The 22,962-nt window shown below is 44.3% G+C and overlaps 1 protein-coding gene across 1 annotated transcript in view; it reads right to left on the bottom strand.

The window, feature by feature from the left end:
• Positions 1-22,594, bottom strand: part of Cyfip (Cytoplasmic FMR1-interacting protein Sra-1) — a 262,708-nt gene extending 240,114 nt beyond the window's left edge. The window contains 5 exon segments of the mRNA XM_071656579.1: positions 5,532-5,681; positions 9,702-9,858; positions 14,776-15,189; positions 18,254-18,760; positions 22,499-22,594. Coding sequence (XP_071512680.1) covers positions 5,532-5,681; positions 9,702-9,858; positions 14,776-15,189; positions 18,254-18,566 — 1,034 coding nt within the window. The 5' untranslated portion in view covers positions 18,567-18,760; positions 22,499-22,594.
• Positions 22,595-22,962: the final 368 nt, after the last annotated feature.

The raw sequence follows: 22,962 nt of genomic DNA, 5'->3' as shown, positions 1-22,962 counted from the left end.
ACCAGATTTTGGTGAGTACCAGACCTTAGTGGACACCAGACCTTGGCGAGTACCAGATCTTGGTGAGTACCAAGGTGACAGCTGAACAATACTACAGTATAACAAGAGCTGGTCAAGCCAGGTGAGCAGGTGCATTGTATTATAGTGTAGCACCAGCTGGTCAGGCCAGGTGACAGCTGTACGGTACTGTAAGCTTAATAAAGGATTTCCAGTGACTGTAGCAAAGCTATTGTGTTCCAGGTTTAGGAGTATATGGGAGATTTTCACTTTTTTGTGATATTACATAGACGTTTACCATAATAACTATGGCGGTGGTTGTGGTTGAAGCATCGAGCCCTGGTGCTTTCTCCTTGTGGTAGTCAGATGTTATCTTTTCTCCCTTGGGAATAACATTGTCTCCCCTCGGATGGTACTTTTGTCTCTACTGTAGATACAGTAGCCATCGCTACTGGGGATGTGAAGACATGTATCTCTTCCTTCTTTTAAACTACAATTTTTGAAATTCACATTTCAGCTTTTCTGTTTCTGAGGCCATTCAGACAAGGGATCTGATATATGAAACTTAGGTATTTAGAAAAGCTGTCCTTTCCTACTCAAATGATTTTTCCATTACCGTCTGAAATCATAAAGAATATCATTCGTCAGCCGAGGCGATCCTTTATCCACGGGAAATCCAGGAATTCTTCCTCATCTTTCAGTGATGACAGCTCATGTACAAACTTTTGTCGTGCGACATTTCCTTCGACTTATACGTTTCCACGACACAACAGCTGTTCCTCACATTGACAAAGCAACTCTTCAGTTCACTGTTGTTCTTGAACTCCAATATGGATGAGTCTGACAGTCTTTCTCCCTTCACACTCCTCTTCCTAATCTCACGTCTCTTCCTGCAATTCCCCCGTGCGATCAAAAACAAACCTCTCTGGACCAGTCGGCACAAATGGAACCCTCTTTTGTGTCTGCCCCAAAGAAAGTGATTTGTTCTAACTGTCCTTAAAGCATTTCGAATCTGTCTCTTCTCTGATCTGTATTTAAGAGACTTTAGGGAAGGTTTTCTTTCTTATAGCCCCTGACATATGGAAAGCACTTGCCAGAGTCTGGCATAATTTTTAGCTCTTCAACTTCCCCTCTAGGTTTTCTTTTCTCTATCAGTTCTCTCATACTAACTTCCTTTCTAGCCGGTCTCTCTCTTTAGTGGTCGCTGATGGCTGAACTTTTCCTTTCTATTTACACCGGATTCCCTAAGGGCTATGTCCTCTCCCTAATGCTCTCCATGCTTTCAATCAGCGACTTGCTTACTTCAACTCGTAACCAAGTGCACTCATTATTCGATGACTCAGTGCTGCATTTCTCCATTTCCTTCAAACCCACTCTGTTTTCTTTAACGTGATCTCCGTCTCACAAGTTCACAAATTCCTCTTTGAACTTGGATTTGGACAATAATCCCAGTTGGGTAAACGCAAACGATTTTACTTTAACACCTCTAGAACCCGCATGTACAGAGCATCAGATTGGGGAAGAGCAGTGTGGTTTCGGAAGTGGTAGAGGATGTGTGGATCAGGTGTTTGCTTTGAAGAATGTATGTGAGAAATACTTAGAAAAGCAAATGGATTTGTATGTAGCATTTATGGATCTGGAGAAGGCATATGATAGAGTTGATAGAGATGCTCTGTGGAAGGTGTTAAGAATATATGGTGTGGGAGGAAAGTTGTTAGAAGTAGTGAAAAGTTTTTATCGAGGATGTAAGGCATGTGTACGTGTAGGAAGAGAGGAAAGTGATTGGTTCTCAGTGAATGTAGGTTTGCGGCAGGGGTGTGTGATGTCTCCATGGTTGTTTAATTTGTTTATGGATGGGGTTGTTAGGGAGGTGAATGCAAGAGTTTTGGAAAGAGGGGCAAGTATGAAGTCTGTTGGGGATGAGAGAGCTTGGGAAGTGAGTCAGTTGTTGTTCGCTGATGATACAGCGCTGGTGGCTGATTCATGTGAGAAACTGCAGAAGCTGGTGACTGAGTTTGGTAAAGTGTGTGAAAGAAGAAAGTTAAGAGTAAATGTGAATAAGAGCAAGGTTATTAGGTACAGTAGGGTTGAGGGTCAAGTCAATTGGGAGGTGAGTTTGAATGGAGAAAAACTGGAGGAAGTGAAGTGTTTTAGATATCTGGGAGTGGATCTGGCAGCGGATGGAACCATGGAAGCGGAAGTGGATCATAGGGTGGGGGAGGGGGCGAAAATTCTGGGAGCCTTGAAGAATGTGTGGAAGTCGAGAACATTATCTCGGAAAGCAAAAATGGGTATGTTTGAAGGAATAGTGGTTCCAACAATGTTGTATGGTTGCGAGGCGTGGGCTATGGATAGAGTTGTGCGCAGGAGGATGGATGTGATGGAAATGAGATGTTTGAGGACAATGTGTGGTGTGAGGTGGTTTGATCGAGTAAGTAACGTAAGGGTAAGAGAGATGTGTGGAAATAAAAAGAGCGTGGTTGAGAGAGCAGAAGAGGGTGTTTTGAAATGGTTTGGGCACATGGAGAGAATGAGTGAGGAAAGATTGACCAAGAGGATATATGTGTCGGAGGTGGAGGGAACAAGGAGAAGAGGGAGACCAAATTGGAGGTGGAAAGATGGAGTGAAAAAGATTTTGTGTGATCGGGGCCTGAACATGCAGGAGGGTGAAAGGAGGGCAAGGAATAGAGTGAATTGGAGCGATGTGGTATACCGGGGTTGACGTGCTGTCAGTGGATTGAATCGGGGCATGTGAAGCGTCTTGGGTAAACCATGGAAAGCTGTGTAGGTATGTATATTTGCGTGGGTGGACGTATGTATATACATGTGTATGGGGGTGGGTTGGGCCATTTCTTTCGTCTGTTTCCTTGCGCTACCTCGCAAACGTGGGAGACAGCGACAAAGCAAAAAAAAAAAAAAAAAACTCTAGAACCCCATATATTACTGATCATTTCCAGAAAACCACTCACAACTTTCTTATCACCCGTGATGGCTCCATAATTCCACCAGTAAACATAATAAACATCCTTGATATCTTTATAGCATCTACTATCCTCAGAGAATCCTACATTATGAAACGAGGTGTTCAGATGCCGAAAACTCCTCTTTTGAACAGCTGTTCCAGTTATAGAAAGAAATTGATTGTTTTTGTATAAAGAATGTTTCTCACAATAGATGGTTCTAGCTAGCTTCCATACTTACATGTAAGTGTCAAGTACAATGCAATGACTTTTGTCGACTCTCAGTCTGATTCCTATATTTGAGTTCTTTCCACGGACTGCAGTGTTCGCTGTTTTCACCTTCGTCTATAGACATTACTAAGGGTTCTGCTCCCGAGATCCGGCTATTTGTGTATCCCCGCCATTAGCTAGACTGCTCAATACACCACATATTGTGTTGCCTATGGCAACTCCAGGATGGATCGTTACATGCATGTTTCTCTCTATACATCAATAAGCCTTGGAACTCCTTCTTTTCAAATCTTCCTTAAGAGTTATGATCTACCCTTTTTTGACTAACAAGTTTTCCACTTACTCTGAAACTCATACAATTTGCTTTTTTCTCCTTCTCGATAGCTGTAGCCTCCCTTTCCCTCTCATTTAGTTTTTTTTTTTTTTTTTTTTTTTGCTTTGTCGCTGTCTCCCGCGTTTGCGAGGTAGCGCAAGGAAACAGACGAAAGAAATGGCCCAACCCACCCCCATACACATGTATATACATACGTCCACACACGCAAATATACATACCTACACAGCTTTCCATGGTTTACCCAAGACGCTTCACATGCCCCGATTCAATCCACTGACAGCACGTCAACCCCGGTATACCACATCGCTCCAATTCACTCTATTCCTTGCCCTCCTTTCACCCTCCTGCATGTTCAGGCCCCGATCACACAAAATCTTTTTCACTTCATCTTTCCACCTCCAATTTGGTCTCCCTCTTCTCCTCGTTCCCTCCACCTCCGACACATATATCCTCTTGGTCAATCTTTCCTCACTCATTCTCTCCATGTGCCCAAACCATTTCAAAACACCCTCTTCTGCTCTCTCAACCACGCTCTTTTTATTTCCACACATCTCTCTTACCCTTACGTTACTTACTCGATCAAACCACCTCACACCACACATTGTCCTCAAACATCTCATTTCCAGCACATCCATCCTCCTGCGCACAACTCTATCCATAGCCCACGCCTCGCAACCATACAACATTGTTGGAACCACTATTCCTTCAAACATAACCATTTTTGCTTTCCGAGATAATGTTCTCGACTTCCACACATTCTTCAAGGCTCCCAGAATTTTCGCCCCCTCCCCCACCCTATGATCCACTTCCCTTGAAACATCATTTAGAAAACACCAGAAGCAATTCTCACCCATTTTCATTTTCTAATAAGCCCACACTGAATGTGAAGTTCATTTCTGTCTCCCAAAGATAAGGGAATACTGTAACAAATACAAAGATGGGTGACGAAACTGAATCCATTCCTGAGAAGTGTATCATATAAAGATTAGATCTTTCTCTTAGGAACCGTACGCCTCACGGCGACCTAACACAAGTTTTAAAGATTATAAAAAATTCGACATTGTAAATCATGAAGTTTTGTTTTTATATGTACAAGGGAATACAGGTGCCAGGAGATTTTAGATAAAACTTAAATGTATTAGATGTAACACTGATTAGGAAAAAGTTTCTTTACATACACTGATCACTGGAAAAAGTTACAGAACACGTTGTTAATGCAAAAACTATGAATACCGTCAAAAACAGGTTTGACAAATTTTCATCAATGCAGGTACCTACTGAATGAACACAGTGAAAAGGATATTTACTCACACTAATTCTTTTACTTCCAACCCAGGCCCTAAGAATATATTATAGAGCAGCAGGAGGTATAATGCAGTGAGAATCTAAAGTAGGATGTCCTTTGTTCTATTCTGTTAAGTTCCACGCAGGCTTACTTCAGGAACGTAGGGTTTTTACTTTCACAATTTTATCGTGTCGCCTGTGGTTGGTACAAGTAGTGAAAGGTGGGAGGAGAGGTTAGTTACTCCTCTATCCTAATCTCATCCATTTGAAATAAGGATAGATATAAGTTCAAAAACAGGTAACATAAAGATGGGCAAACGGGCCCTTTTTTTATGTTCCGTGTTCTATACCATTCTTTTTGCACCAAACTTTGATGAATTTACTTTCTGATACAACTTAAGGCTTTGTTAAATGATGTGGCGTCAGTGGACTCTGCTTCAACAGAGAATGCTAATCAAGGTAAAATTCACATTCCAAAAAGTGTTTGTTAGTATGTTAAGTATGATCAGGACTGGCCCTGGGTATGATACAGTATTTTCAGTGAAATTTACACCTTTCAAAAACAAGTTAACGGGTAGATTTGTTTCGTATCATTCAGTTAGTGTAATTTTACCGCCTCTCTCTCTCTATGATTATAGAAACACCTCTGCTTATGAATGGCTGATACAAGATATAGTAAACTGCGTCGCCTCATCTAACCAAAACTTATAAGCTGCTGTACTTACACATCACCGCTCACGACACTTGGCACTGGCTTCAGCTTGTCTAAGAACCCGCGGACTGGAAGGTGCTCCTGGGGCATGGAGGCGAGGGAAGACGTGGCTACCAAGGATCCGGAAGACACCGACCTGCTCATTATGGAGGAACCACTTCCCCTGGTGGATAAAGAAACTATCATTGATCTTGTGGTCATGGTTGTGGATGTTACTGAAATAGTTGGGTCTTGTGGTTGTTGTTATGGGATCTTGGTGTTATTTGGATCTTGTGGCGGTGGTGGTCAGGTCTTGAGGATTGACTGATCCTCAAATCGTTTATCTGAACTATGGCGTTTGTAAGAGTGTAACAAGTGTTGTATCCTCTAACAGACCTAAGGTCAAGTGGCCGTTGTTAAGGAACGTTTTGTTATCAAAACTTTATGATGATGGTTGTGTTGCGTTGTTAGTAATCAGGAATGCTGTGGTTATTATGTTTTTGGTTACTTGAGTCATGTAGTCCTTGTTTGGCTATACTGGGTTATCATTTATTGATGTGAATGTTACATCCGATGAGTTTGAAATCATATGGCGGACACTTATCAAGTCTAAAACAAGTATTATAACGTTCTACAGTGGCAAAAACAAGTTGCTAGTTTACAGAAAGTAGTTATATCTTTTCGGGAGAAATGATATTGACGAAGACTATTTTTTATCTAAACTGTTGTATGTAGCTTCCTAGTTGTATGGCCAGTCTACTTAGCTTACTTTCCTGGCAATCTCAGAGGAAAGTTTAACCAAGCAATGAGGTTAACATCCGTAAGGGGCAACCCAATAAACACTATGGACATAATCAGATATGATGGCTTTTGAACTTCAGTTTACATGAAGATTTTACGTGTTATCTTTGAGCAGGATAGGGAGTGTTATATGGTGGGTTGTACTGTGATCTATACCTGACGTAAGGATGGAAAAAAGTCAAAATTTTACAAAATGAAAAAAAGAAAAGTTGTCAGAGAGGCAGTTTCTTGTGTGTTAGTTGGTACAAGGAAAGATAACATAATGTGATAACCTTACAGTGTAGAGTGGCCACTACACCTGTATACTGACACTTCCTGGTATACCTGCAACGTGTAGATAGTGTATGTGGATCAGGATGTTGGTTAGTGCGTGTCTATGTACATGCACAATCTAAGACACAACTATCTTCCCTATTTTGTCCGATGATTAGTTAAAACTACTGAAGCATTATGAAACTCAACTAGTGACATGTTGGTTGGTTTACCTGATGAGTTGCAAGTTTCGGGTTCCCTTTCGGATAATGGTTTGAAACATTCGACCACCATCACTATTCGTGATTTGCAAACCTGACTGCTGAACAGTATTTAATATAAAACGACGTATTTCTAAAGGCAATCATAAATCTGAAAGATGTCTACAGATAAGACTTGTAAATGACTGGCAGTCTACTAGGTTCACGTGTTACATCACTTGATAGTTTGACGTCATATGATTTATCACCGAAACCGGTTCATGTTGGCGGTATGGTGACGGAAGCTTCTGCGAACCATAGTCGAGCATGTTCCACATCTTCTGTATTTCACTATACCTTCCTATCTTCCTCTATCGTATGTGTGTGTACATACCAGGCCTGCCACCTGTACATGTCACATGCACACACGTGTGTACATTAGCTCAACCTTTCCGTTAAGTTTTCACCTAAATCAGGAAAGATAGTTGTGTCTTGGTAAGATGTTAGCCTGGTTCCATCATTATGTGTTAACTGACTGATACTGAAGTGGTTGGTCAGTGACTGGGTGCCTTGAGTGCGATGACTGACTGGTTTTGGTGTAATTCGTCTATGATTGGGCGACGAATTGCCTCAGGGTTGAATACACACTTTTGCAGCCAACGTATAACATCAGTAGAGTTAATACACAGTGTTAAAGAGATGAGGAACTACGAGTGTAAAGCTACATCTCTATACAGTCCAAACAAGTAATTCCTTCAGTTACCAGAATGTTTGTAAAGATTGACTTATCAACTATAAATACATTAAAAAGATTTATAACTATCCAAACAGAACATATGGTGGGTTCAGTGTAGATGATAAGAACATTTTGAGTGATCATTGTAGACGGTCAGGTCATGTGGTCAGTGTAGATGGTCAGGTCATATGGAGTGGTCAGTGTAGATGGTCAGATCATGTGCAGTGGTCAGTGTAGATGGTCAGATCTTGTGGAGTGGCCAGTGTAGATGGTCAGATCATGTGGAGTGGTCAGTGTAGATGGTCAGATCTTGTGGAGTGGTCGGTGTAGATGGTCAGCTCATATGGAGTGGTCAGTGTAGATGGTCAGATCATGTGGAGTGGTCAGTGTAGATGGTCAGGTCATATGGAGTGGTCAGTGTAGGTGGTCAGATCATGTGGAATGGTCAGTGTAGATGGTTAGGTCATATGGAGTGGTCACTGTAGATGGTCAGATCATGTGGAATGGTCAGTGTAGATGGTCAGGTCATATGGAGTGGTCAGTGTAGATGGTTAGATCATGTGGAGTGGTCACTGTAGATGGTCAAATCATATGGAGTGGTCAGTGTAGATGGTCAGATCATGTGGAATGGTCAGTGTAGATGGTCAGCTCATATGGAGTGGTCAGTGTAGATGGTCAAATCATGTGGAGTGGTCACTGTAGATAGATCATGTGGAATGGTCAGTGTAGATGGTCAGATCATGTGGAGTGGTCAGTGTAGATGGTCAGATCATGTGGAATGGTCAGTGTAGATGGTCAGATCATGTGGAGTGGTCAGTGTAGATGGTTAGATCATATGGAGTGATTAGTGTAGATGGTCAGATCTTGTGGAGTGATCAGTGTAGATGACAGGTTCTGCACATATGGGGTTAAAAGTGTAAATAATCAAAGTATTTCTAATGGTCAGTAAAACTGACTAGCCAACACTGAGAGTGCACCACAGCAGGCTTCCTAGCTACGCTCACACATACACTACACTGACACTCTATGATGAACATTCTGAATGTGGGATTGACTAGTGAGGTGAGTGAAAGTGTCATTCTGACAGTTGAGGTGGGTAAATATATCATTCTGGTGGGTGAAGTGGGTGGATGTATCATTCTGGTGGGTGAGGCGGGTGGATGTACCATTCTGGTGGGTAAGGTGGGTGAATGTATCATTCTGGTAGGTGAGGCAGATGAATGTATCATTCTGGTGGGTGAGGTGGATGGATATACCATTTTGGTGGGTGAGATGGGTGGATGTACCATTCTGGTGAGTAAAGTGGGAGGATGTACCATTCTGCTGGGTGAGGCGGGTGGATGTACCATTCTGGTGGGTGAGGTGGGTGGATGTATCATTCTGGTGGGTGAGGCGGGTGGATGTACCATTCTGGTGGGTGAGGTGGGTGCATGTATCATTCTGGTGGGTGAATGTACCATTTTGGTGGGTGAGGTGGGTGGATGTATCATTCTGGTGGGTGAGGTGGGTGGATGTACCATTCTGGTGAGTGAGGCAGGTGGATGTACCATTCTGGAGGGTGAGGCAGGTGGATGTACCATTCTGGTGGGTGAGATGGGTGGATGTACCATTCTGGTGGGTGGGCTGGGTGAAGTGGGTGGATGTACCATTCTGGTGGGTGAGGAGGGTGGATGTACCATTCTGGTGGGTGAGGTGGACCATTCTGGTGGGTGAGGTGGGTGGATGTACCATTCTGGTGGGTGAGGTGGGTGAATGTACCATTCTGGTGGGTGAGGTTGGTGGATGTACCATTCTTGCGGAAGAGGAGGGTGGATGTACCATTCTGGTGAGTGAAGTGGATGGATGTACCATCGTGGTGGGTGAGGTGGATAAATGTATCATTCTGGTGGGTGAGGTGGGTGGATGTACCATTCTGGTGGGTGAAGTGGGTGGATTTACCAATCTGGTGGGTGAGGTGGGTGGATGTACGATTATGGTGGGTGAGGTGGGTGAATGTATCATTCTGGTGAGTGAGGTGGGTGGATGTACCCTTCTTGTGGGTGAGGAGGGTGGATGTACCATTCTGGTGGGTGAGGTGGGTGGATATAACATTCTGGTGGGTGAGGTGGATGAATGTATCATTCTGGTGGGTGAGGTGGGTGGATGTACAATTCTGGTGGGTGGATGTACCATTCTGGTGGGTGAGGTGGATGGATGTACCGTAGTTGTACCGTACCCGTGCGTGAGGTGGGAGGGCTGCCAGCTGACGTTACGTAGGTCCCTGTTGGAGGTGGAGGTGCCGCTAAGTGGATATGAAGGGTCAGGCCGGTGGAGCGAGAGGGTGGAGTCGCGCTGCTTGACCTGCCCCCGGCGGATGGTACCGTAGGCTTCCACTGTGATAGAGACCTCCTCTTGGTCAGCTCATAACTACATACAAACATAAGTTCGTAACAACAAAATTGTGTCTCATCTGAGAAATATTTCCAAACTCTTATTCACCGTTGACAGTGGGGAATGATGTCTGATACTAGTTCATGACTTGCACATAAATATTTACAGTAACGTGTCTAGATAAGGTCAGTGATCTTCTGTAACATATGCTATACCGTGTTACCTGTTCGTTGAGGTTAACCTTGTGAATCGTTCCCCTTGAACTGTGTAGTTCTAACAGCTGTACTGACCGACCATACATACATACATGCTGACAACCATTCGAATCCCGCCGGTGACCACAGAATTACAGGTGACGGGCATCCAAAACACACATGACTATGTTGACATGCATGTGGTGTTGGTGGTGTTGGTGCTGACATGCGCGTGGTGTTGGTGGTGTTGTTGAAATGCGTGTAGTGTTGGTGGTAGTAGTGTTGACATGAGTGTGGTGTTGGTGGTGGTGTTGTTGAAATGCGTGTAGTGTTGGTGCTGGTAGTGTTGACATGCGTGTGGTGTTGGTGGTGTTGTTGTTGACATGCGTGTAGTGTTGGTGGTGGTGGTGTTGACATGCGTGTGGTGTTGGTGGTGTTGTTGAAATGCGTGTAGTGTTGGTGGTGGTAGTGTTGACATGCGTGTGGTGTTGGTGGTGATGGTGTTGCAATGCGTGGTGTTGTTGGTGGTGTGTTGACATGCGTGTGGTGTTGGTGGTGGTGTTGTTGACATGCGTGGTGTTGGTGTTGGTGGTGTTGACATGCGTTTGGTGTCGGTGGTGGCGGTGTTGGCATGCCTGTGGTGTTGGTAGTGGTTGTATTGACATGCGTGTGGTATTGGTGGTGGTGGTGTTGACATGCATGTGGTGTTTGCGGTGGTGTTGGTGAAATGCGTGTAGTGTTGGTGGTGGTGGTGTTGACATGCGTGTGGTGTTGGTGGTGGTGTTGTTGACATGCGTGTAGTGTTGATGGTGGTAGTGTTGACATGCGTGTGGTGTTGGTGGTGGTTGTGTCGACATGTGTGTCGTGTTGGTGGTGGTGGTGTTGATATGCCTGTGGTGTTGGTGGTGGTTGTGTTGACATGCGTGTGGTATTGGTGGTGGTGGTGTTGACATGCATGTGGTGTTGGTGGTGGTGTTGGTGAAATGCGTGTAGTGTTGGTGGTGGTGGTGTTGACATGCGTGTGGTGTTGGTGGTGGTGTTGTTGACATGCGTGCAGTGTTGGTGGTGGTGGTGTTGACATGCGTGTGGTGTTGGTAGTGGTGGTGTCGACATGTGTGTCGTGTAGGTGGTGGTGGAGTTGACATGCGCGTAGTGGTGGCGGTGTTGACATGCGTTTGGTGTCGGTGGTGGTGGTGGTGTTGACATGCGTGTGGTGTTGGTGGTGGTGGTGTAGATATGCGTGTGGTGTTTTTGGTGTTGTTGAAATGCGTGTAGTGTTCTTGGTGGTGGTGCTGACATACGTGTAGTGTTGGTGGTGGTGTTCTTGGCATGTGCGTAGTGTTGGTGGTGTGGTGTTGACATACGTGTGGTGTTGGTGTTGGTGGTTTTGACATGCGTGTGGTGTTGGTGGTGGTGTTGTTGACATGCGTGTAGTGCTGGTGTTAGTGTGGTTTACATGCGTTTGGTGTTGGTGGTGGTGGTAGTGTTGACATGCGTGTGTTTTTAGTGGTGGTGTTGACATGCGTGTTCTTTTGGTGGTGGTATTGGTGTTGACATGCGTGTAGTGTTGGTGGTGGTGGTGTTGACATGCGTTTAGTGTTGACGTGAGTGTAGTGTTGGTGGTGGTGGTGTTGACATGAGTGTGGTGTTGGTGGTGGTGGTGGCGTTGGTATGCGTGTGGTGTTGATGGTTTTGGCAGTGGTGGTGTTAACATGCGTGTAGTGTTGGTGGTGGTGGTGGTGGTGATGACATGCGTGTGCTGTTGGTGGTGTTGACATATGTGTAGTGTTGGTGGTGGTGGTGTTGACATGCGTGTGCTGTTGGTGGTGGTGTTGTTGACATGCGTGGTGTTGGTGGTGGTGGTGGTGTTGACATACGTTTGGTGTCGGTGGTGGTGGTGTTGATATGCGTTTGGTGTTGGTGGTGGTGGTGTTGTTAACATGCGTGTGGTGTTGGTGGTGGTGGTGTTGACATGTGTGTCGTGTTGGTGGTGGTGTTGTTGAATGCGTGTAGTGTAGGAGGTGGTGGTGCTGACATGCGTGTGGTGTTGGTGTTGGTGGTGTTGACATGCGTGTGGTGTTGGTGGTGGTGTTGTTGAAATGCGTGTAGTGTTGGTGGTGGTGGTGTTGACATGCGTTCGGTGTTGACGTGCGTGTGGTGTTGGTGGTGGTGGTGTTGACATGCGTGTGGTGCTGTTGGTGGTGGTGTTGATATGCGTGTGGTGTTGTTGTTGATGGTGGTAGTGTTGACATGCGTGTAGTGTTGTTGTTGGTGGTGGTGTTGACATGCGTGTGGTGTTGGTGGTGGTGGTGTTGACATGTGTGTGGTGTTGATGGTGGTGTCGTTGAATGCGTGTAGTGTTGATGGTGGTGGTGTTGACATGCGTGTAATGTTGGTGGTGGTGTTGACATGCGTTTGGTGTCGGTGGTGGTGGTGTTTACATGCATGTCGTGTTAATAGGTGGTGGTGTTGATATGTGTGTGATGTTGGTGATGACATGCGTGTAGTGGTGGTGGTGGTTGTGGTGTTGACACGCGTTTGGTGGTGGTGGTATTAACATGCGTGTGGTGTTGGTGGTGGTGTTGACATGCGTGGTGTTGGTGGTGGTACTGATATGCGTGTGGTCTTGTTGGTGGGGGTGTTGATATGCGTGTGGTGTTGACATGCATGTGGTGTCGGTGGTGGTGGTGTTGACATGCGTGTAGTTTTGGTGGTGGTAGTGTTGACATGCGTGTGGTGTTGTTGGTGGTGTTGACATGCGTGTGGTGGTGGTGTTGACATCCGTGTGTTGGTGGTGTTGACATGCGTGTGGTGTTGGTGATGGTGTTGTTGACATGCGTGTAGTGTTGGTGGTGGTGGTGTTGACACGCGTTTAGTGTTAGTGGTGGCGGTATTGACATGCGTGTGGTGTTGATGGTGTTGAAATGCGTGTGGTGTTGGTGGTGTTGATATGCGTGTGGTGTTGGTGGTGGTGTTGTTGACATGCGTGTAGTGTTGGTGGCGGTGTTGACATGCGTGTAGTATTAGTGGTGGTGCTGACATGGGTGTGGTGTTGGTGCTGGTGTTGATATGCGTATGGTGTTGGTGCAGGTGGTGTTGACATGCGTGTGGTGTTAGTGGTGGTGTTGCTGACATGCGTGTAGTGTTGGTGGTGGTGGTGTTGACATGCGTGTGGTGTTGGTGGTGGTGTTGTTGACATGCGTGGTGTTGGTGGTGGTGGTGTTGATATGCGTGTGGTGTTGGTGGTGGTGTTGATATGCGTGTGGTGTTGGTGTTGTTGACATGCGTGTCGTGTTGATGGTGTTGGTGGTGTTGACATGCGTGTCGTGTTGATGGTGTTGGTGGTGTTGACATGCGTGTGGTGTTGGTGGTGGTGTTGTGGACATGCATGGTGTTGGTGGTGGTGGTGGTGTTGACATGCGTCTGGTGTTGATGGTGGTGTTGGTGACATGCGTGTAGTATTGGTGGTGGTGTTGACATGCGTTTGGTGTTGGTGGTGGTGTTGTTGATATGCGTGTGGTGTTGGTGGTGGTGGTGTTGATATGCGAGTGGTGTTGGTGGTGTTGACATACGTAGTGTTGGTGGTGTTCATATGCGTGTGGTGTTGATGTTGGTGGTGTTGACATGCGTGTAGCTTTGGTGGTGGTGGTGGTGACATGTGTGTGGTGTTGGTGGTGGTGGTGGTGACATGCGTGTGGGGTTGGTGTTGGTGGTGTTGACATGCGTGTAGTGTTGATGGTGGTGGTGTTGATATGCGTGTGGTGGTGGTGGCGGTGGTGTTGATATGCGTGTAATGTTGATGGTGGTGGTGTTACATGCGTGGTGTTGGTGATGGTGGTGTTGACATGCGTGTGGTGTTGGTGGTGGTGTTGTTGATATGCATGGTGTTGGTGGTGGTGGTCTTCACATGCGTGTGGTGTTGGTGGTGGTGGTGTTGATATGCGTGTGGTGGTGGTGGCGGTGGTGTTGATATGCGTGTAATGTTGATGGTGGTGGTGTTACATGCGTGGTGTTGGTGATGGTGGTGTTGACATGCGTGTGGTGTTGGTGGTGGTGTTGTTGATATGCATGGTGTTGGTGGTGGTGGTCTTCACATGCGTGTGGTGTTGGTGGTGGTGGTGTTGATATGCGTGTGGTGTTGTTGGTGGTGTTGGTGGTGGTGTTGTTGATATGTGTGTGGTGTTGGTGGTGGTGGTGTTGATATGCGTGTGTTGTTGGTGATGTTGACATGCGTGTAGTGTTGATAGGTGGTGTTGTTGTTGACATGCGTGTAGTGTTGATGGTGGTGGGGTTTACATGCGTGTGGTATTGGTGTTGGTGGTGTTGACATACGTGTAGTGTTGGTGTTGTTGACATGCGTGGTGTCGGTGGTGGTGGTGGTGTTGACATGCGTGTGGTGTTGGTGTTGGTGGTGTTGATATGCGTGTGATGGTGGTGGTGGTGTTGACATGCGTGTGGTGTTGGTGTTGGTGGTACTGACATGCGTGTAGTGTTGGTAGTGGTGGTGTTGATGTGCGTGTAGTTTTGGTGGTGGTGGTGTTGACATACGTGCAGTGGTGGTGGTGTTGACATATTGTAGTGGTGTGTGGTGGTGGTGTTGACACACGTGTAGTGTTGGTGGTGGTGGTATCGAAATACCTTTAGTAGTGGTGGTGTGTATTGACCTACCTGTCGTAGTGGTGGTGTGTATTGACCTACCTGGAGCGGGTGGTGGTGGTCACCTACCTGCAGAGTGGTGATGGTGGTTATCGTTTGAGAGGCGTCTGGAGGCCCGGCTTATGGTGCCATACAGACTCTCATCAGCGTGGCAAGTCATCATGAAGGGGTGGGTGTAAACTGCCACGGAGGCTGATGATATCCTACGGTGCTTTGTGGATTCTCCTGGTCCCCACCCTGACCCAGGACCTCCCTGGTCAGAGCCCTTCATGCTCATTCTCCCAGATATACTCAAGCTTGAGCTCCTCTGGCCAATCTTGCCACCACCACTAGGGCTTTGCTTGTTCTCCCTCCTAGAACTGGAAGTGCTCCCAGCCAGGCCCGTCGTCAGGTGACCTATATTGTCGCCGTTGGGCGCCAGGTACGTCAGGGAGGAACTTGTAGAGTGACGGCTGCCAATACTCTCATAGTCCGGCTCCGAACCTAAAGGAATACATATATTATGTGACCATTACGACCGACCACAGCTGATTCACGAACCCAAGCTGCCCCCCCACCCAAAGCTGGCTTACTACTTGAGGTTGGCCTACTACCCCTAGTTGGTGCACCACCCCATAATTATCATCATTATTACTATCATTATCATTACGTCTAACCATTCTAAGGCTTGACCATTTATCACTTCTCTTTATTTATGGCCAGTCAACCTAATTCCTAACCACCTAAGTAGGACCCCTGTAAGTCACCTGTACTTCGGTGAACAGGAAATTGATTGACTTTCCGTGAACCGGGTTATGATTAGTGGTCAAGCCTCAGTATGGCTAGACGTAACAAGTGGAGTGCCACAAGGATGAGTCTTGCGTCCGGTTCTCTTTCTCGTATATACTAATGATACTGATAATGGAATGTTTTGTAAGATATCAGAATTCGCAGATAATGATAAGCTACGAAATCAATCTACATACGAATTTCAACATTTATGGCTTCAAACTGATGGCTTGGGCTCATAGGTAGCGAATGAAGTTTGATAACGATAAGTGAAAAGATTTACATATCGGCAGTAAAAAGGAAAAGGTAAGCAAAACTGTGAATTCTATTGTGCCGCTAAGGGTAAAATAGCGAAAAAGAAATGACCGTAATAATCTCTTGTGACTTAAAGCAAGTAAGCAGTGCATAGAAGCAGTAAAGAATGAAAAAATTTTTGGGTCATAGGTAGAGCTTTCGAATTAACATATAGGAAAAGCATTTTCACTCTTTGAAATTCATTAGAGTTTCTTCATCTTGAATATGTGCTCAGATTCCGTCATCTTACTTGAGAAACAAACACAGACAGAATGGAGAGAGAGATCAGAGTCGACCTACCCGGACTAAGAAACTAATCATATGAGAACCGATTAAACAACAAAAATCTACTTTCGCGCAAAAAGAGGTTTAAAAGTGATCTACTACAGATATTCACAAATACCAAAATCTTTCACGATCTCGATCTAACTTATCATTTGATTCGTTTAATTTCACTCGTAGTAATGGTACAATTTCGTTGGCAAACGTTTTCCTTCAAATGAAGTGAAGTACTTTATCTTCAGCAGCATTGTTAACATACTGAAGTTTTATAGTTATGTTAGAATAACGAGTTATTACCTAGGCAAATGACTGATCCATCAACATTGCCTCGGTTCAAGACAACAAAATCCATGGCAAAAATCTTAAGTGACTGGTTTTGCATCTGTATTTACGATCGTGGACACAACTCATGTCCCGAATCCAATTTCATTGGTAAAATAGAAGAACGTTCTACAGCGAATTGACAAAGGCTTGGGACATATTATCAGTAATAAACGGAATGAAAATTTATAAACCGGCAGACCATAATAATGAGATAGTTAAGCCCTTGCTGCCCTCTTCATTAAGTTACTTGTTACGGGAAAGTTTGCAGATGAATGGAAGTTTGCCTATGTAACACCTATATTAGAAAGTAATAACTTGAGACAGAGAAATGAGCGGAATCTGCATCCAACTTTAATCGAGATAGGTGAGTGAAGAGCCTTTCCTAGATGAGCGAACAGCAACTCATGCAGAAAATAAGCAGCTATATGGACAACTGCAATAGCGCTCTAGAGAGAAATATGTTTAGAATTTAACATAATCTAAAGATTGTTTCTGGCTTTTTTTTTTCAGTGACACGGAGTTTCCAAAAAAAGAGAAGTTGAGTTTATGCCAAATACATTGAGTCGAACACAGAACAACAGAGTTTTCAAATGAACTGATAATCGTAAAATGAGTTTTAGAAAATAGGAATGGAGGAAGGTAAATGTCACTTCCGAAGTATATGTAGATCTGACTTTTAAAGAAGGAAAGATTATAGGAAAAGGGTATTATGATGAACTGTCCTCGTGTTGCAGGTTCACGTACAAAAGCTATAGCAAACACAGCCAGACGTGTGTCGTGGGTCCATTTCATAGGGGATGACACACACTGAGTGACCGAAATATTATCTATAGAACAAGAGATGAGGAAACGACCACGCGGCGGATGGAAAAGGATAGTTTAAAAAAGGTGATTGTGGAAGTTGTTCAAAAGAAAGAGCGACCAAGTTAAGAAGTTCGCTGTAAAGGATGCAAAAAGATACACAGTGAAGTCATCAAAATAGTTGTACTTGACAAATTGGTAAAGAGAAGGGGTAGGTAAATAGATGGAAGAGAACATTGAAGATCACCACTGTTGATAGAAAATGAAAGAGAGGCCGGTTCATGAACATTTACAGCAATGGATCGTTTAGAAAGAAACTAGAAATGAGTTTACAGAAAAAGAAGTGGAAATCTGAGAGATGGAAGTTTAGAAATAAGTGACGCATGTCATACCCTACCAAATGCTCTGGAAGCATTTAAGGCCACGTTAAAAGATCTTTTAGATCCCCTTAGAGAGAACCGGTTCAACGTCAAATAATAACGAATTTGACTAAATGATCTTGTCTTGAGGAAACCAAGAGGTGGACAACATGAAGACTACGAGGTTTGTGATGTTGAGAAAGTGAGACCTGAGATGACAAAGAATTTTCAAAATATTAGGAGGCAAGCTCATTGAGCACTAGCTAGAAAGATCAGAACGGCCTCACTTACTTAGGACGAACTGAACTAGAGTATATTTATAAGTGGAAGAAAAAAATGCTGGACTTCAAGTAGAACTGTAATAAACGAGCAAGTACAGGTACAAGTTCAGAGGCACACGTCCCCCGAACATGGATACCCTTGGGAAAGTTCGAGCCGAATCTCAAGCTGTTGGCTGGCTGGCTGGCTGGGCCTGTCCTACCTGTGGCGTTTTACTCCATGTCAGGTTGGTAGCCAACGGTCTATTAGTCAAAGGAAGTATGAAGAGGTGGGTGAGTTGCCCACCATCTGCCCACGCTAGGAATCGAACCCGGCCAGTGGATTTGTGGTTAGCTCCACTAGCTAATACACTACTAAGGCGCGTCGATATATTCTTGTGTGATGTAATACAATGGAGATGATGAAATGTTGGATACAGAGGGAAACACGTTTATACTTACAGTGATTCAACGACCCATGGCTGGCGTCCCGTGAGCCAGCGGACCACACCTGGCCATCCTTCACATGTAGCGGTGGTTGTGGTGGTGGTGGGAGAATATCCTGTACCTGTGCCAAGTCCTGGCCTGACACAGGGCGTGTCAATGGGAAGTCGTAGTCTGGAGGTGGAGGGAGCGACGGTGGGGAACCATCGTAATCCTCGGGCGGGGGAGGTGGAGGCGGTGGTAGGCCAACGTCGTAGTCCATAAGTTGAGGCGGTGGAAGAGATGGCGGCATATCGAGGTAGTTGTCAGGTGGTGGAGGAAGGTCGTCCATCTTACTATGCCTTGGTGCTCCTCAGGGAAGGTTCCTTCCTCGTTAGTCAGATCCTTTGTATTACACGCATCACCTTAGGTGACGAGTCTATAGATAAGATCTTCCGCACATTTGGAACCATCCGCTCTCTATTTTTAGATACATATCATCATAACACCATACAGTAATCAATCTGGCTTTTTCTTGTGAGTAAACTGCAAAGATAATCAGGAGATTGGTAGTTGCTTTAATTTTTCCTATCTTTCATAAAGCACATGGAAGCATGTGGTTTGACTGCAACGATGCTAACGGCAAAAGATAGTGGATTGTTGTCCGGGTCCCCTTGACCAGCATAATGCAAACGAGACCCACTTCACCTCCACCAACACTACTTCTAGATTTGGCCCCTTCTTCATCTGTTCCTGAAACATTTGCACTTAGAAAGAACCCCCCCCCCCCCCAGCGAACACTATTTGTCTGCTCTCTCACTTGATTATACCTTTAACAGCTATCCTTTCCTTTTCACAATTTAATCTCCAACTATAACCAGTATCATCGTTTCTGTTTTCAGGCCAGTTTTGGTCTTCACTGTTGTTCAGAACTACATGTTTCACCCCTCGGATAGTGAGCCATCAAACCCAATACTTTTTTTTTTCATTATATCTTTGCTTCTGTTTCGCGTATCGCCTTAGTTCTTCCGCATATGTACATCTTTTCAATTAACTGACCTCTTGCCAAGAAGTATTGCTCTCTTCACATTCATGTACTAATATTCTCTATGAAGGGGATTTCAATGTATATGACAAAAGTTTGGTTTCGTTCTACTCCAGATGAACCCAGCAGAGTCCAGGATATTTCTTTTTCCCTCCTTTGTAATCTGAAGCAAACTAACACGAGTCCTTAATCGTCATAACCACTCCTCTATCACACACAATTTCTTTATCACCTCTGAACCCCCCCATTATAAATGCACTATTTTGGCCCGTTTAGGGTCTTCTGATCACAACCTTATCTCTGTCACTTCCAGCTATAAACGTCCACCCCTACCCTTCCCTCAATACGTCCTCTGAAAATTTGGTTGAGTTTGAAAGTTTACCGTACACAGTTTTTGTACTTACTTTTCTTAGGACTAGTATTGCTTTGGGGACCAGGACACCTCCAGTTGTGCTGTTTTCATTGCATCTTAATTGGATGGCTCTTACTCTCATGCCTGTTGCGTTAGGGACTGGGCGTGTTGGTTCATGAAATTCTACCCCTCTCTTGAATATCATTCTGATTTCATTTCTAACAGATTCACTGCAAAAGCTGTTTGTAAAGTCAAGCACGCCCGCAACGAAATAAAGTGTGCTGACTGGTTTAACTTCTTCAGCTGTTAGTTTTTTTTCTGATCCTTAACCAAAAACATCTCCAGTAATCTGTAATTCAACTTTTCCTCCTCTTCTCTGTCGTGATTAATCTATGTACAACTCTCCAACTGAAAGTACTGCTCTCTACAGCGTCTTATTTTTCTGTAACTCTACATTGAATAAACCCACTTCTGCACCCTCTCCCCCCCCCCCCCCCCACACACACATACCATTTCCTTCCAGCAAGCTTTTTTGTGTGGTCTTCAGAGTACTCTACCACATATAAGTGAAGAGAGCCAATGGTTCAGATGGTGTAGCTCCTCCTGCCCTAAAGGTATGTTTCTGAACTAACTGTGGTCTTTTCTCGCATGTTTTGTCTCTGTAGTAAATAACCAAACGTTTCCTTCTTTTTTGAAGCCTGCTTTTTGTAAAGTCCATTCTAAGACTATACAACCACTCTAGCTATTGCACCAATTCTATCATTTCTGCTGTTTCTAAATGCTTTTAAATTCTCCTTAACGCTGAAACAGATTTCATTTCCTTCTTTCATATCACCGGTAGTATGGCTTCCGTGGTGCAAGATATACATGTGATCATCTGTCCCTGACACGCGTTTGATCATCTTCTCTAAAGAATTTTGATGGATCTTTGTCATAACTCTCAACATCTCCAAAGTATATGAAAGCGTGTAACACATTTAGGATTTCCAAACTTCCCTTTTTAGGCTTTTTCTGATTCTTACTGATACCTACTGTATTCCTTTCCCTTCTGTCTGTAGTCCCTGATCGTACGACTTCTCTCTTGTCCTATTTCTAGTTATTTCTACCATCGCCAGAGTTAGTCATATCCCTTCCTATTGCTCTCTTGTTGTTGCTCTGGTCATAACACGCAGGTCTCTATATTCTCTCTCATCTTTTTCTGGACAAATACCAGATCGAAAAAAGCAAAAAATCTTTAGTGAGTGATTTACCGTCCACACTACACTTACTACCTTCTTTTCTTGTATCATTCTTTTTTTTCGTTCATGCAGTTCTAAAGATATTAAATTGCTACTTTATAATACCACGAATAGCAATGATATACTTTTTAGCATATGTATGGAATTTACCCAAGAAATTTTTCTGAAATAGTTAGTTGTCATTTGCTTGCAAATATATGCTTTCTATTTTTGCTAACTCTCCCTTGTCAATCACACATTCGTTGCTTGGATATCCTATAAGTACACAGTATTTACAAATTTTGTTTTGCTTACGTTGACAACATTGGTACTGGTACTAGTCCTCTCCCACCCACTGCTACTAGTTCTCCCACTCCCACTGGTACTAGTCCTATCCCACCCACTGCTACTAGTTCTCCCACTGGCACTAGTCCTCTCCCACCCACTGCTACTAGTTCTCCCACTCCCACTGGTACTAGTTCTCCCCCACCCACTGTTACTAGACATTTACACTATACTTAGACATTTGATCATTCAGGGGCCCTTTCATCCCAGCCCCCCCCCCCCCCCGTCCTTATACATAATATTCTGATGGAAAGTAAACCTTAAAGTCTTGAGTAGAACTTTATTGAGCATACGGAGCACCTCTCTCCCTCAGTAATAACCCATTTGTAATTGTACTGCGCGGGGAGGGAGTTTTACACCCGGGGAACCACTCTCTTGGAACAGTCTCTACAATCATACAACTCCTTAAATCTATGTACGTTGTGTTAACCATATCCAGTCATTCTCTACCTTTCACCTACCACTCCCATACTATAAAAGTACTTAAAATCTAATTTTGACAAGTGTCTTGCTTAATTTCACATTACGTCCTCTAGTTGCACATTCCTTACTATTCGCTATAACGTCATCAAGCTGTTTGAAAAAAAAATGTCACCCCCCCCCCATTCTTCTCTCTCCCAGGGTGGGTATATTTAAAGCCTCTAGCCTCTCCCTGCGACTCAACTCTTCATAATTCATAATTCTTGTACAATTTTTTTTTCCTTTTCTATGTGTGTGTATGTATGTGTGTGTGTATGTAATTACCTATTTGTTCTGTACGGGAAGGGGCATTTTTCATTCGTCGGGCCCCATCTATTGTACTTTGTTAGCTATCATACAACTTCTTATATCTGTGTATATCGTCTGCATTAACCATGTCCTCGGTCATCTTACTCCAGTCGTCCACCATTCTTGTAAAAGTGAAGTATACGAGTACTTTTTTATATCTTTGGCTCCCCTACCCTACAACTCTCTGTGAACTGTATGCATGACCGTGTGTTTCCATGGGTGTGGCCTTTTGTGTGTATGTGTGTGTGTGTGTGTGTGTGGCGCTAGTTACTGTTCACCCCACCACGCCTTCCTCGCCTCACTGCTATTTTCTGTTTTAAAAGTATGATTTTTCACATAATCATATTCATGTTGATAGTCTCCAAGTCTTAATTCTATGTATTCTCATCTTAGCTTATGGTTTTCTTACAGTCGTCTACTAGTATAGCTCCGCAACAGGTGGCAGTTATGAAGTCGCAGGGATGAAGCTTTTCTAGCAACCAACCTGAAGGCAGATCTATGCCTGTTTGGTTGCATACATTACACAGATCCCACAGTGGCCACAACTTGAACACTACCTGTCGTCTCTGGACATTAATATTGTTGATACAGAACACGAGTCACAGCTCAATGACAACGACCTGTTACGTGCACTACTCCATCCTAGACTGACACCAGCGATCTAGTCCGCTTATCTTATCTGTCAGGATATGGTTGTATTCTATCGCTGTAGAACTTCTTTATTCACAGAGAGTCATTTGACTGTTCAGTGTATTAGACAAATACTTATATTCATTTGTAACAAGCGACTTATGTATGATCCTATCTCCCTGGTGGATTTCGAATATAAGCAAAAGTAGCGATGATGACGAGAGCATATCCGGTGTGTTGTAAGTATCGTACCGGCCGCTGGCCTATGGTCTGTATAGTATCTCTTTCGGAACAAGGAGCCAAAGAAAGTCTGGTAGATCGCTGTACCTATGCCAGACATAAAAGGCAAGCATGTATTAGTAAAGCAACGTGAAATATGTACAAACGAAGT

The sequence above is a fragment of the Panulirus ornatus genome, chromosome 63 (genome assembly GCF_036320965.1).
Source record: "Panulirus ornatus isolate Po-2019 chromosome 63, ASM3632096v1, whole genome shotgun sequence".
NCBI lineage: Eukaryota > Metazoa > Arthropoda > Malacostraca > Decapoda > Palinuridae > Panulirus > Panulirus ornatus.
This window is presented reverse-complemented; position numbering and strand designations above follow the sequence as displayed.